General features: G+C 28.5%; 2 protein-coding genes across 3 annotated transcripts in view; one reads left to right on the top strand and one right to left on the bottom strand.

Annotated features, from left to right (window-relative positions):
• The window catches only part of LOC113382938 (F-box only protein 28-like), a 63,551-nt gene extending 49,363 nt beyond the window's left edge, over positions 1-14,188 (top strand). The window contains exons 1-6 of one of the 2 annotated variants that reach the window (XM_026621193.1): positions 7,055-7,235; positions 7,648-7,775; positions 8,510-8,630; positions 9,154-9,349; positions 9,423-9,556; positions 13,627-14,188. In XM_026621193.1, coding sequence (XP_026476978.1) covers positions 7,152-7,235; positions 7,648-7,775; positions 8,510-8,630; positions 9,154-9,349; positions 9,423-9,556; positions 13,627-14,010 — 1,047 coding nt within the window. In that variant the 5' untranslated portion in view covers positions 7,055-7,151 and the 3' untranslated portion in view covers positions 14,011-14,188. Of the gene's footprint in view, positions 1-7,054; positions 7,236-7,647; positions 7,776-8,509; positions 8,631-9,153; positions 9,350-9,422; positions 9,557-13,626 lie in introns of those variants that run through there. The other variant, XM_026621194.1, reaches the window with a different exon arrangement.
• Positions 31-3,745, bottom strand: LOC113382937 (NIF3-like protein 1). Its single transcript, XM_026621192.1, has 10 exons — positions 3,553-3,745; positions 3,307-3,490; positions 3,183-3,239; positions 3,036-3,113; positions 1,399-1,615; positions 1,192-1,323; positions 762-906; positions 493-634; positions 330-416; positions 31-215 (listed from the first exon to the last, which is right to left on the bottom strand). Exons 1-10 carry the CDS (start codon positions 3,637-3,639, stop codon positions 31-33), a joined length of 1,314 nt encoding a protein of 437 aa, XP_026476977.1. The 5' UTR covers positions 3,640-3,745.
• Positions 14,189-14,575: the final 387 nt, after the last annotated feature.

Raw genomic sequence — 14,575 nt, 5'->3', positions numbered from 1 at the left:
ACAAAAACAAGGTACAACGAATAAAGTAAATTAAACAGTTATAAGAGGGTCTCTATCTGTTGCCGAAACTGTTACAGATATCTCTTCGTTGAACGTCTTTTCTAATATAGATTTGAATTCCTTCAAAAAACCTCGCTCTGAATCACTATGATTACAAAGAATTACATGCTGTCCATTCTGAGCTGCATTTAGAATATCATGATGTTGCATTTCACCTGAAAGTGGTAATAATATGTTGAAAATAATTCATATTTATACATTGCAAGTATGGTGAAATTGTTTCATAATAAACAAAGAATTTATCAAAAGTTAATCAAAAAAAATTATACCGGTTAGAAGTAAATCTGCTTCAGTTACATTTTTAAAAACTGAGGTTCCAGATCCAGCACAAACTGCTACAGAAGATATAGTGGAATCTGCAATTATAAATGATTTAATTGAAGAAAATACATGGTTACCTTATGTGTTATAGAAAATATTCTGTACTCTTACCCATTGTTTTGCCTGCAGCCAAAGCTAATCGTACATGGGGTATATTTATTTGAGCTTTGACTAAATCTACTGCTTTTTGTACAGATATAGAATTCTTTAATTTACACAATCTACCAGCTCCAGTTGACGGGTCAATATTTTTCTACAAATTTCAATTTATAAAAATTAATTTATAACTTAATAAGTAATATTGCAAAATTAATTTAATATAAAATACTACTATGAATGGTATGATTATTATCACAAATAGATTCAACAATTTTTCTTACAATTATAGGCATAGATGTTTCAATTTCAAATGCATTTGCTAGCCAATCATTGACACCTCCTTGAACACAATCCCAGCTTGTATGGGGGGAAAACACGGCTATCCTATTTTCTAAGCAAATTGCTGTTATACGTTCTTTCCAAGTTCTAGAAAAAATATATGATTTACATTTAGTACTCCTGAGTATATTTTTATAATTCAGAACATTAAGTTATTATTCTTTTGACACACATTTGATTTCAAATGAAGTGTTTAAGGTTTTGAGAATTTTTTTTATTGACAACAAAGGTTTTTATCACATTCAAATATTTACCTACCAAATAACTTTAACTGAATCAATTAATATTTTTAAAAAATTTTAACCAACATATATACATTGTTTATTAATTAATGTTCTATATTTCATTTAAATATATTGTTAGCATTATTACCTCATTGTGACAGATTTCAATGGACTAAATATTGAAGGATGGTATGTAATTATCAAATTAGCAGCTAATTCGATAGCTTCTTGTACTACCTCTTCTGTAAGATCATTGGTCAGAAGTATCCGTTGTATCGGTCTAAAATACAAAGATAAATTTATTTATATATATATATATATATATATATATATATATATTGAGTAATTAATTTACTTGGGAGTAGCAGGTTCTATTAGTAATCCAACATTATCCCATGATTCGGCCAAAGTGAGAGGTGCAAAATCATTCAATTTTTTTAAGACTTGTTGTAAACTTGGAATTTCACTCATGATGTTTGGATTGTCATAAACTGATGCAAATCTCTGACAACTTATTCTCGGTGTTTTGTAAATGCTAGTACATTTACTTGAAATAGATCTCAATGATCTCACTGGAAAATAAGAATGTATTTATTATAATGGTCCCATTTCGAAAGTTTATATTTAACTATTTATATTATATATTCAGGCAAAATAAACTTGAATAAAATATGTGTTAAGTACGTTCATTAATGAATAACTAGCTTTCTATTTCCTTTGAGGAAATAAAGTAATTATGATTTAATACCACTTCGTGAACACATTTTTCAAGTACAGGACAATATTGTTCTATATTTAAAATTTAGTGGCATCTTTATGAATTCATATTACATGAAGATCTGTTCTTTATAATTATTTTATTATATACTTCAATTATAGTTACATTTTCTTAAATATTGTTGTAGGTCAGATATTGATTTTATAGGTTAAACATAGTAAACTTAGTAAATAAACGGATACATTTCTCATTCAAAGAATTATTATTAATATATGGCAAAATAAAAACAAACTGACAAATGTAAAGACAATAAATTCAAATGTAAATTATAAATATTGCAATCTAATATCTCAAAAAATAATAAACAATATAGATTTGGCGTGTACCATGATCAAAAACTTACTTTAGGAACAATTATTCCACGAATTTATTATTAATATATTTAATACATCTTACAGATACTGTTTTGGGACAATAACCTCATCTATAATTATTATGTTGTCTAGGTTATCTATAGGTATAGCTAACCGTAGATGACAGCTTATTTTCTAGCAAAGTATTTTAATGGGAGTGACTTGTCGACGTTCATAAATATAGTGTTGGTGATCAATATTAAAATTTTGATTCTTGATTACTAAATTATTATAATATTACAGCATATTCCATGAAATTTGATCCATTTTGCGGTTTTGCAATAAACATTATTAAATTATTTGAATTCGTGCAAAATTACCTTACAGTAATACCAACAACTATTTACTTTCAGTGACGTATGAAAACATTATCCATGTATGTTTATCTATCTATGACATTATCATTCCTGAACAATACATAACATAGACAATAATAAAATATAATATTTATAAATAATCTGATTCTAGTTCTGGTTATTCTGGTTATCTGGTAATATCAAAATATTTCAAATACACAATTTTTAATTGTGTTATTAAAAAGTGTGCAAAGTATAGGAGTTGCTTTGAAATAACCTTAGTTTATTTTGAAGCTAAATTCGCGTTTTCTTTATTTAATAACAAAATATAAAGTGCAAAATGGAAATAAATTTTGCTATCTTTTCTATGCCAAATATTTCAATATGTGAGTTTCTATCAACCGTCCGAAGTTTGATGTTTGATCCAACTAGCAAACAAATTGTTTTAAGTTCTGAATTGTTTGAGATCAAGATAAGAAAAAGTTGTGTATATGTATGTGAGCCAAAAGATGCCTTGTTACCTGTTACCATACTTTATATAAATATGCACTTGGTATTTAATTACCTAAGATAGGATCATCTTCCTCCAACAATCGGTATGCCCCTGTTGTAACTTCACTTTTTCGAATTGATACACCAAGTTCTAAAATAATACTAGTTTTTTTAAAATCTATGCATCAATTCATTATATAAACTTCATTATTGTACTTACGAAATCTTTTTTTATCCATGAGGCAGTTTGCCTCCAGGTAAGGGTCCCCAACGAATCCTTCGAATATCAAGGCAAATATGAATTTGACATAAGCAAACTATTATTAATGCATTATAGAACATACCTGGCATATTTAAGGTCGGAAGTGCATGAATTTTTAAATTTGTTCTTGCATTTTTTGCAAGGTGGTTTACTTTGCAAATGTCTGTGAAATGAGCGTCACAGATATAGCGGGAAGTGTTACAATGCAAAGGAGTCAAATCGTCCAGTTGCGGATTATTTGTCCTTCGCACCCAAACAGCAAACATCTAGAACATTTTCATTAAACATTACACATTTTCATTATATAAACATAATACGTTACACATGCCTGATCATTTTTTGCCGGAAAGACGTGCATTCCTACTCCCTCAGTCTTTTTTGTGTTGTGACATTTTGGCACGGAACACTTCGACATACCAAATTTCTTTTATAAATGTTTACTTAAACACAGTTAATAACCAACGACACTCGTGCACAAACTTATAACCACAAACGAAAGCAAATGGCGATCAAATATTTGAAAACTCTACAGGTTTTCCCCAATTTGAGCGAACGATTTGTAGTTGATATTGACATACACAGAGCACAGCCATCTGTATTTAATGCGATCAATGAAATAGCTGCCATCTGTGAAACAAGATGTACAGTACTCCTTGCTAAAACCACAGATATGGGAGTAAAATAGATCGCTATGTTTGACTTTACCTTCATTTTAATTTACTGCTTTAGTTATAGATGGCAACACATACACTTCAAGTAAATTAACCCCTTTTTTTTGTAAATAAAAATTTCTCCTTAAGATTTTACAATTGTCTGATGATATGATAAAGTAATTATAATATTTTTTTAATTATAATAGTTTTTTTTTAAATACAATATTGCAGATGAGATGAAATATGATCGGTAAGATTTTATCCTGTCCACGATTTCAATTACTTTGATCTGATTTTGGATACCATACTCGTATTTTGAAGCAGCTTGACCGATTTTTGCCTGGATGGGCACAGCTACGAAGAAGCGTCGCTAACAAATCTCACTCGCATAAAAATGACCTGGTTTCTTATGTAACATGCTATTAGATTGTCGACTGGGCTCCGTTGGCCAGGCGCTGTTTTGGTTTAGCGCTGTTTTTGAAGGGATAAATTAGGAAGATGTCGTTGAAATAATTCAAGAAGCAGCGCAGTCTTTCTAATGGTGAGCTCAAGAATGAACTGAACAAGAAGAAAACAAAAATGTTGACAGCAGTGATTCAGCGGAAAAGCAAAAAGAACTTTGGATGGTGTTTGTAAAAAAAGTTGGTTCCATAACTTAAATAATGGACTTAGATAATTGAAAATGATCCGAATTTTGACAGGAAAGTAAGGTGTGGTGTTAGAGATACTCTATCCGTTTATGAAGAACTTTTAAGAGAACGACGCAAAACAAAAAGTGAAACAACATTAGATGCTTTTGTCCCAAAACGGCAAAACACTGAAAACGCGAAAGGCTAACTAAATATAATGAAATTAGAATGTTATCTGTTTTTTCAAGAATCTTTGTTTTGTTATTTATATTTTGGCCTTTTTTGCAAGAAATAATAATGTGGAATTAGTTTGGGCTTTAAGAAATAAATGTTTGGTTTTATTTTTAGTAAAAATAACATACACTTTAAATTTAATGCCGAACCAATTTCCTAGCCTTTATGCTTATTTATCTATGTTCCTTATGCTTATTTATCTATGTTCCTAGCCGTCTTCTCCTAACCCCTTACTCTACTTTCATGGAACGTATCCCCCGCGTTAAACGGGGTATTCCTGTACTTCTTGTATTGAGAACGAAATATTTAAAATACAAAATATATTTCAACTAGTTGTAAGTAACATTTTGTCTTAAAGTAAGAATTAGATAAAATGTTTAACTGTTTGTTTCGAAAATAAAGTTTACTTTTTAATTAAAAATGATTTTTAATTGATATATTTGAAACATACTTATATAATCACATACCTAGACAATATGAGAATATTAACTATAATAAACACATGTCATTTCATCGATCTATTTCGAGTTTTAAAAATGTATTTTATTAATTGTAAGTATACATGTTAACTGTAATCAATAGCTGTCTACAAAATATCACAGAACGTACAGATATTTCAGCATAGATACCAGAAAACGTCGGCATAGATACCGAGAAAACGTCGACGAAAGGTCAAAAGTCGCCTCTCATACACTTTCTTTCGGAATGACTTGGTATATTACTGACTTCTTCAGTAATGTAAATATATCGCAGACATACTTTCACATAACAATTGTAATGCTTATAAATATTATAATTATTTACGTAATTCTAAGTATTATAATTTTACAATACATAAAATATATAATAATATATAATAATTACATAAAATATATTAAATATAAATATCAAAATTGGGAGAAAACTAAATTTCTAGGATTAAAATTTATTTATCAGATTCTACTTTGTTAATTCTACATTTAATAATTATTTTGCTTTCTGATCAACTTCCCGAAAGAGAAGTTTATGTTTTCATCAAAAAATCCGAATCGCTAATTTTATCGACGTTTCAAGCCATTCTGAATCGAATGAGACCAAATTTGGCAAAAGTATGTGTGTGTGTGAGTGTGTCAACAGATTTTTTGCCGTAAATCGACGTTTTCTCAAAGACCGATTCAAACATTTAAAAGACATTCGATATATCTTAATGAGGACTATTGTTTGTCAGTTTTGCGCGACGATCGGCCAAGCCGTTTCTTTATAAATCGCAGAAAAGTGAAAAATGTTTCGTCTACGTTTTAGCCCGCCATTCTGAATCGATTTTGAAAATTCAAAAACCGTTCGAACGATATTAGTTAGGAATGATACTGATTAGTTTTAGGTGAAAATCTACCGAGCCGTTTTCTTGTAATTAGCTGTTGAAAAAAAAATTATAACTTTTATGAACCTTTTTTTGGCGATATCATGGTCTTATAGAACTTATTGAAATATTACGGCCTTACGACAAGTAGTTTAATTTTAAAAGTTCGTCAAAGTTTGAGTAAATGAGTAGTTTTTTTGACGTTTGTTAAAATTAAAACTAGTTGTGTATGGAAACGTGCCTTAAGGCAAATTGCTGGAATTTCCCGTACCAATTATGATACCAAAATGTGTTCGAGAAATATTAAATGTTTTCATATAGATTGTTATAAATACTGTAACATTGTCTAATATTTATAAGAGTTATATAAACTGAATTACTGAACTTTAGTCAGAATTAAAATTAAAATCGGAATTATTTTCGATATAAAAAAAAAATTTTTTTGAGATAATAAAAATTTTGAAAAAATATTTAAATTTTTTTTTTCCAAAAGCAATTATTTTGTCAAAATAAGCAGAAAGTTTTTTGAATCAGATGCTTAGTTCTCTCAAAACAGAAACTGGTTCAATTATAAAAATTGTTGATTTTTGAAAATTTGCTTTTAGAAAATACTCCGAGTTCACGTGTTCGTTCGTTTTCAATTATGTGTAATAAATCTACTAGAAATACTTTCAATCACTCATAAATTAATTTATTTGTTGTTATTAAGTCGATTATTTACACATATCGGGAAGTTCATGTAATTTCGGACACCCTACTTGCCCTACACGCCGAGCAATTCAAGAAGAAGAAACTATTATTAGGTTGTTAACATCTGGCACCGCGATGACTTTATATGAAGTTGGTACTTCTGTAAGCCTAGTCTTTGACCTCTTTGTATTCTGCATACACTTCACGTATGTTGTCTATCATATAATAGTACATAAAAATAATTAAAACAAATATAAAAATTGTTTATTTTTTATGCTTCTCCTAGTAAATTCGAATCTGTTATAATTTCTTATTTACTTTTATAGCAAATATTTGTATTGATAATTATTTTTGTTAGTGCAATTAACAATAAAATTACAGAATGAATATATTACAAAGCCCAGATATCGTCTTGGAACATATTCTAAGTTACCTTTCATTTGATGAGATATCTAAAATGAGACTGGTAAATATATATTTGTATATTTTTAATGATTATAATCTTATACTAAACATAAAATATTAAATGATATTATAAGTTCTTACTGAATTTGGTTGCAGAATTAAGTGGTAGTCATGAAACATTTTTTATTATCATAAGAACAAATCAGTTTCTTTAAAATAATTTTCTCCAGTTGCATTCAAAATATTTGCATAAGCTGTCAATATTTTTTTTATTGCATTGACACCAATTACTTACGTGTAATATCCCTGATTGACAATAAAGTGAAGAAAAAAACACTAAATATTTAATTGTCAGAATAAATGTGCAATGACGTGTTACAATCAATTCATATAAAACTTTTAACTATCATTTACAATTACATTAAAAATTTGTATCATATATTGTAAGTTTTTACCTTTTTCAATTTCAACAGGTCTGCAAGTCTTTTAATAAGGCTGCACAACGGTTGTTAAATCGTGGATTCATAACAATGGAAAAGAAACATGCTGCTTTCTTAAAAAATGTGAAAGCGAGATTACCAAGGAGGGAATCTGAGAGAAGGTTCATATCCATCATTATAGATCGAAATACATTAATGAATTTTTTCTTACACTGATGGTTTCTATATCAAACTGAAATTTTACTTAGAAACTATCTAATGATTAGTTATTAAATTTTTTATGATAATTGTTTATGACAATTGGCCATTCTTGCAATTGATATTTACTCTCAAATTCATTGATTTACCAATTAGTGATTCAATCACTTTTATCGGTATATATAACACATGTAAATTATATTTTGTTTACAATTATATTTATATTTTGATACAAGTGTATATTCAAATCACTTGAAAACAACAAAATGATATTTTAAACATATTAGTCATTTATTAAAATTGAACCAAATTTTTAGTCGAGCAGTAAGTAGTAATTTTTAAGCCATTGCATCTGATTTAAGTATGTTTCTGTTATGAATTGAATTTTAGTATGTTGATATCTTACCAAATAAGAGATGTGTATGTTTAAAATTATATAGTTAATACTTACTTATTTTAAATAATTTTAATACTTATTTCAAATAATTCTAATTAGTTTTTAATTAATGATTGGGCTCTTAAATGTCATCAATCTCAAATCCAGATTTGAAAGTAGTAATAGTACATAGTTCATTAATTTTATAATGTTTTGAAGTTATTATATTCAGTTTTAAACTAGCATTTTACAGGCTCAGTTTTATTGCTAAGTTATAGTATAAAGTATAAATTATTAAAATTAATATAAATTGTTTTATAGGTATCATCCCTTGTCGAGGCATTGTGATATATTGACCTCAATCGAAACAAGAATTTCAATGATGTCTATGACATACAGTAAATATATTGAACAGAACATATGCTGTTTTATACCTGGAAAGGTAACTATAATATGAATATTTAAATCATATTTGAATCAGGTGAACTGATTTAGTGTTGTGAGTTTGATGGATTTTATCTTACTTTTATTATCTCTTTTTATTATTGATTGTTTTCCAAGAAGAATATTTGAGTTACAGTGCGATCTACTATGTGAATTAGTTGACTGATAAGTTTTGATTTATGTTTTATCTCAAAATTCTTTCACAATCAAAATGACTTTGCACTATAAAATGCTACGTTTTTTAAATATTGGTCATTGTTTCCATGGTATTGGTTTTTAATATTACTATCATGATTACTAATGACTAACTAAATTTTTATGCCACCTCCAATCATAATTAGGTATATTTTCATAAAAGTGGTTAGCAATAGTTTTGAATAAATGTTTTGTGGAGTATATGTAATATTATATTTCTATAAAAAATATTTTGGTTTATACAAGTTGTTTAAATAGGCATCATTCTATTAACCAAATTATTATAATTATTATTTTTATATACTTATTTTATTTTTATTTCTTAGGTGATAGATGAAGTCCTTCGAGTTTTGAAAGTGTTAGAATTGACTAATAATCCGCCCAGAGCTCATGAAATTTTACAAGAACTTCGGGATATATCATCTATGGCCATTGAACATTTTGATGAAAAAATATGCCCACTATTAAAAGCAGCACAAACCAATAATGCTCCAAGGGAAAACACATTTGAATTAAATCGTTGTATGTATTCAAATGTAGTATGTTGTCAGTTGTCAGTATTTTTGTCATCTTTATTAAAGATTTATTCTTACAGCTTTACCTTCAACATCTCAAGAGGGTTATGAAACACAAGATCCTAATCCTTTCAAGAACGCATTCAATAAGAACCTTGTTGATAAAGTATTAACAGATGCTCTAACTAAGAAATTCATAGGATTATCAAATCAGGTAATTGTTTCAGCTTTTATGAATATCTAAATTATTTTTATGATTATACTATTTTTAACCAATTGAAAAGTCCATGTGTGTGATTTATATGTACATTGGTATCTTGCTAATGTACTTAATTTTTTCCGGAAGGCAGTTTGTTATTTGAAAAGTTGGTTATGAAAAACGCATTTTTACATAGGAATGCAAGTTAATTAAATTTATCCTGAAATAAAATATATTATACATGTAATTACAACATTTTAAAGAAAACATTCATCACTTGTTCATGAAAAAAGTTTATTACTTATGTTCAAAAGTGGACCACTCTTGCCCTTTTCACTCCTGAATTCTTAAAGAAATTGATGATAGTCATTGACTAGAAATCGTCTGATTGTATTTTTCCTTTTTGGAGTGATAAAATGCATTATCCAATAACAAGAGTGCAAAAAGTGCGAGCCTTTTCTCCAACAAGCAGGGAAAATACAGCCAAAATGGTATATATAGACAAAATAAAACTATGGCCTTATTTATAAATTGGCTAGTTTTACTAACACTTCTGCGACTGTGTAACATGAAGAAAACCATAATCACAATTCTATCGGATATTGAGCATCATTGTAGCAGCAATCACTTCAAATGTGTATGGAGCCTTTAAAAGTCTTGTTTGAGGGTCAATTTATCATGTTTTTTGGGTACCTATTTATTGTTATTTGCAATTATTTCTATTAAAATCGATAATCTTTTGCCAGTATTAGTGATTTTGATCAAATTTATTGTAATAATCAGGTGTTTGATGGAATTTTGAAGATTTGTACCCCTTTTGTTAACTTTTGAATAAAATTACATAATTCTATTTCGCCAGGATAATAGGATAGTTTATTCCAGTCTATGAAAAAAAAATCTAAACCTGTCAAAAGTGATTGACTTTTAACTTCTACTCTAACTACTTTTAAAAACTGACCAAAGAATTCACTGGTAAAAAGAAGAACACTTCATTTATTACAAAACCAACGTCCTTGCGAGGACCAAATGAATAGTTTGTAAACAGTCTTCTTAAAAATTAGAATCTCAGTATGTCCTTACCTTATGTCATGTTATCCATACTATTTTATTATATACTAGATGACCCGACAGACGTTGTCCTGTACCCATTTCTGCAACTTTTTAATAAAATATACTTAATATTTACCGTTTACCTAAAAATAATAATTATTGTTTTTTAAATTACTCTTCACGCTAAAATGCAAATACATTTATCATATGAGCGATGTTAAATGTAGAACTGCTTTATTCATTATTTATTCATAATCATGAATTCATTATACATATTCTAATATTGTCTAGGTTCATAAGTAAATTGAAATTTTTGGCAGGTGATAGTTTTCATTTGTTTTCAATGCAAACAATATGTCGTTTTTGCCATTTTTTTCATTTATTACACACATCCCAGTACTTTATAATCACATACATCCTAGAAAATTTTCTTAACAAACTTTAGAAAGATTTATCAAAATCCGAATAATCGTTTAGGAGGAGTATACAGTGAGTGCTTGTAATTTAATATGAACTTTATATAATACAATAAAGCTCAAATTGATTCTACCATTGATTTTAGTTAGAAAACGTTTGTTTGTGAAAAAGAAAAGGGCTGTTTTAGGGTTTTCCGGCAATTATTCGATTTTTTCTCGGCGTAAGAACCATCTTTGGACTTCAACGAACATTTAAAAAAAAAAAATTTGCTAAATTGGTCCAGGCGTTGTTGAGTTATGCGCTTACCAACACATTTTGCGATTCATTTTTATATATAAGATTATATGGGCCATATATTTTATATGGGCAAAATGGTTTTTGTATAAATGCATTTTTTATAAATAAATATGTTATTACAGTTCCAACTTAATTAAAAGACTATTTTACTGGTACCCAATTAACTTAAGATGAATAAAAAAAATTGAGACTAATTATAATACCATTAAAAAACAACACCATGTCATTTATTATCTGTACTTTCCTTATGTACTTTGTGGCGGAATCTAGGAACTAAAGTGTTATTTTTTTATTACTCCTAATTGACGTCATTTGATCTCATTCTTGTTATGAAACGAAGTCTATGAGGAGTTCCACTAGTAAATCTGGTGTAATTCCACTATTCACTAAATCTCCTATGTCAAAACATCGTCTACTCCGACGTTTTGCTTAAAGTAGTGTAAATATGCTCGAAAATAACCGTGCAAAAATAACAATTGACTTCTCCGTGGCTCCGATTCAGCCAAACTTAGATTTTTGCTTTGAAACTGTGACAATACATTCATATTCCCTTCACTGTGAAACAAACTTACTGGTGATGCCATCGGTCTTTACCTTGTGAGGTTTATCTATTCTAAGCTTTTCAAGACTTACGATTTTCTGTTGACGATTTTTATTGTTGGTAAAGTTTCTATCTTTTATCTGATAAAAGATTAGATAAAATCCTAAGAGTACACTGCTTTGTCTTGTATTGAGCGAAAGGCGCAAGCTGCTCTTAATTTGATATTCTTAATTCCATGAATTTTGAATCTTGGGTTCGGCGGCCCAGATGTATGAACTATATACATCATATATGCAACACCGAAGTAACCACTGAAATCAGCAATAATATCCTTCTGTTCTCGTCTGGATCTCCAACATTACTTATCAGTCAAGCAACACTATGAATGTGAGCCAATATTTGACCTTTCATATATGTTTCTTCTGATGACTGGTTTCAAAAATTTGATATCCATTTGATGAAACTCGATATGGATTTGCGTTGGTTATTTTTGTGTGACTATTGGTCGAATTCTTTTTTTTTACAATTATCAGATGAATGCAAAAATTTTCGTCAAAATTTTAGCCAAAAATTCTGAATTAATTTAAAAATTTAAAAACTGTTCGAAATATATCAGTTAAAATTAGTTTTATGATACATAGCATAGTGATATAATTCACCGTCTAAACAAGCATTCTAATATATTAGAGGCATATGAAAAGTGTTTTATTAACTTCCCGTAGGGTAAGTTATTGTAATGGGCCGAAAATCGGAATTGAAAATTTTTACATTTCTCGACGTTTTGAAGGTTTCTGAACAGTTTGGCATAGCTCAGAAAAAATGGATGTGTGTGTATGTGTGTGTGTGTGTGTGTGTGTGTGTATGTATGTATGTATAGATACAAATTTCCAGTCACATTTCCGGGCGAACGGATCAACCGATTTGAATGGTTCAAAAAACATTCGATTCCTATCGATAGGGAAAAGAGCTGATTAGTTTTTGGCAAAGGCAGGTCCAGCCGTTTCGAGGATACGGAGCAAAGAGTGCAGAAAATAGAAATCGACTTTTTGAGAGAACGGAGTATCCGATTTGAATGATCTAAAAAACATTCAATTAGGAACGATTGGGAGAAGTGTTTATTAATTTTTGGCAAAGGCAAGCCCAGCCATTTCGAAGATACGGAGCTAAATATGTAAAAAATGGCAGTTTTTGAGAGAACTAAGCGTCCGATTTGAATGATTCAAAGAACTTTCTGCTTGTTTTAACAAAATAATTGATTTTGAAAAAAAAAAATTTTGTTCCATTTTTTTTTTTTTTTTAATTTTTTGTAAATCGAAAATAATTCAGATTTTATTTTTGATTCTGACTATAGTTCTAATATACTTTAAACAAATAATTTCAACTTTCAATATTAGACAATGTTACAATACTTATAATAATCTATTTGAAAACATTCAATATTCCTCGAACATTTCGTTACGGTACGGGAAGTTCCAGCAATTTGCCTTAAGGCACGATGCCACCCACCCCACTAGTTTATAGAATTTAATTGAATTGTGAAATACTAAAAAATGTACTCACACAATTTATAATTTGGTAAGAGGTTCTAGGTTGACTATTTACACTATTCGGAAATCACTATTTTCACTAATACTTTTTTTATCACACTGAGTATGAAAACATATCGCACTGGATGTTATTTAGTCACATATTTTGAAATCATTATGAATTTTTTTTTTGCTGATACGTCTATTATAGAAGAAAATTGTGACTTTGAAATAATTAAATTATCTTGTTGTAGTTTAAAAAGATTAAGGAATTATATGCAACCCAAAACAAACGTTTGATTAAACAAAGCAGAACAATCAAGAGGCAAAGTAATGAAATTGGTGAACTGAGACGCAGAATAGATGACTGGGAAACTAAACATAAGGAAATTACAGCAAACGTTAATCAAATGAATAGTTATGAGCATTCTCAACCTATTTCACGGACTATCTCTACAAGTCAAGTTTTTGAAAGAGTAGCTCCTGTTATTTGTCACATGCTGGATAATGCTGTGAATAAGTTACCGGAACTCCCTAAAAAATGTAACATTAAGCCACGTATGGCCCAAATAACATTGAAAAGGTACTGCAATGAAGTCAAGGAGGATGATCAAAAGAAAATGAAATTTTCTTATTGAATTATCTAAGATATTCATCCCACCAAAATGTATTAGCAATACTGTGCGTAAAATTTTATAATAATATCTATCTCATATATTAGATTATCACAATAAGTTAAATATATTATTAGGTAGTTTTAATATAAATAATCTATGCCCTACAAATTATTCAATAAAACTACTTATCAACCTTCTCTGCCAAAAATATTTATTACTAATTACAAGCGATAATTAAATTATTGAGTATTAACATGACATTTAGCTTTATAAATTCGAAAATGAATCACTGTGATATGATTTGGTCTGATTTTTATAAATTCAGGTCATAACCTGATCCTTATGGTCCTCTAAATAGTATATAAGTAAATAAATTAGTGTACGTTTTTGTCTTATACATATTTTATATTGAAATATTTACATTCAATTCAATTTTGTATTGGTTTTAAGGAAAAATAAAAATATTAATAAGTATTAATGCGCAGTGTTTTATTTATTTTAAATCTCCATAGACAAGATTTAATATTCAAATGCTTAAACATAATTGTAGTATTATGAAGCATTTTCTTATTATATAGAACAAAAT

Source organism: Ctenocephalides felis, unplaced genomic scaffold (genome assembly GCF_003426905.1).
Source record: "Ctenocephalides felis isolate EL2017-DRISC unplaced genomic scaffold, ASM342690v1 CF-g0.4_SCAFFOLD_03570, whole genome shotgun sequence".
Taxonomy (NCBI): domain Eukaryota; kingdom Metazoa; phylum Arthropoda; class Insecta; order Siphonaptera; family Pulicidae; genus Ctenocephalides; species Ctenocephalides felis.
This window is presented reverse-complemented; position numbering and strand designations above follow the sequence as displayed.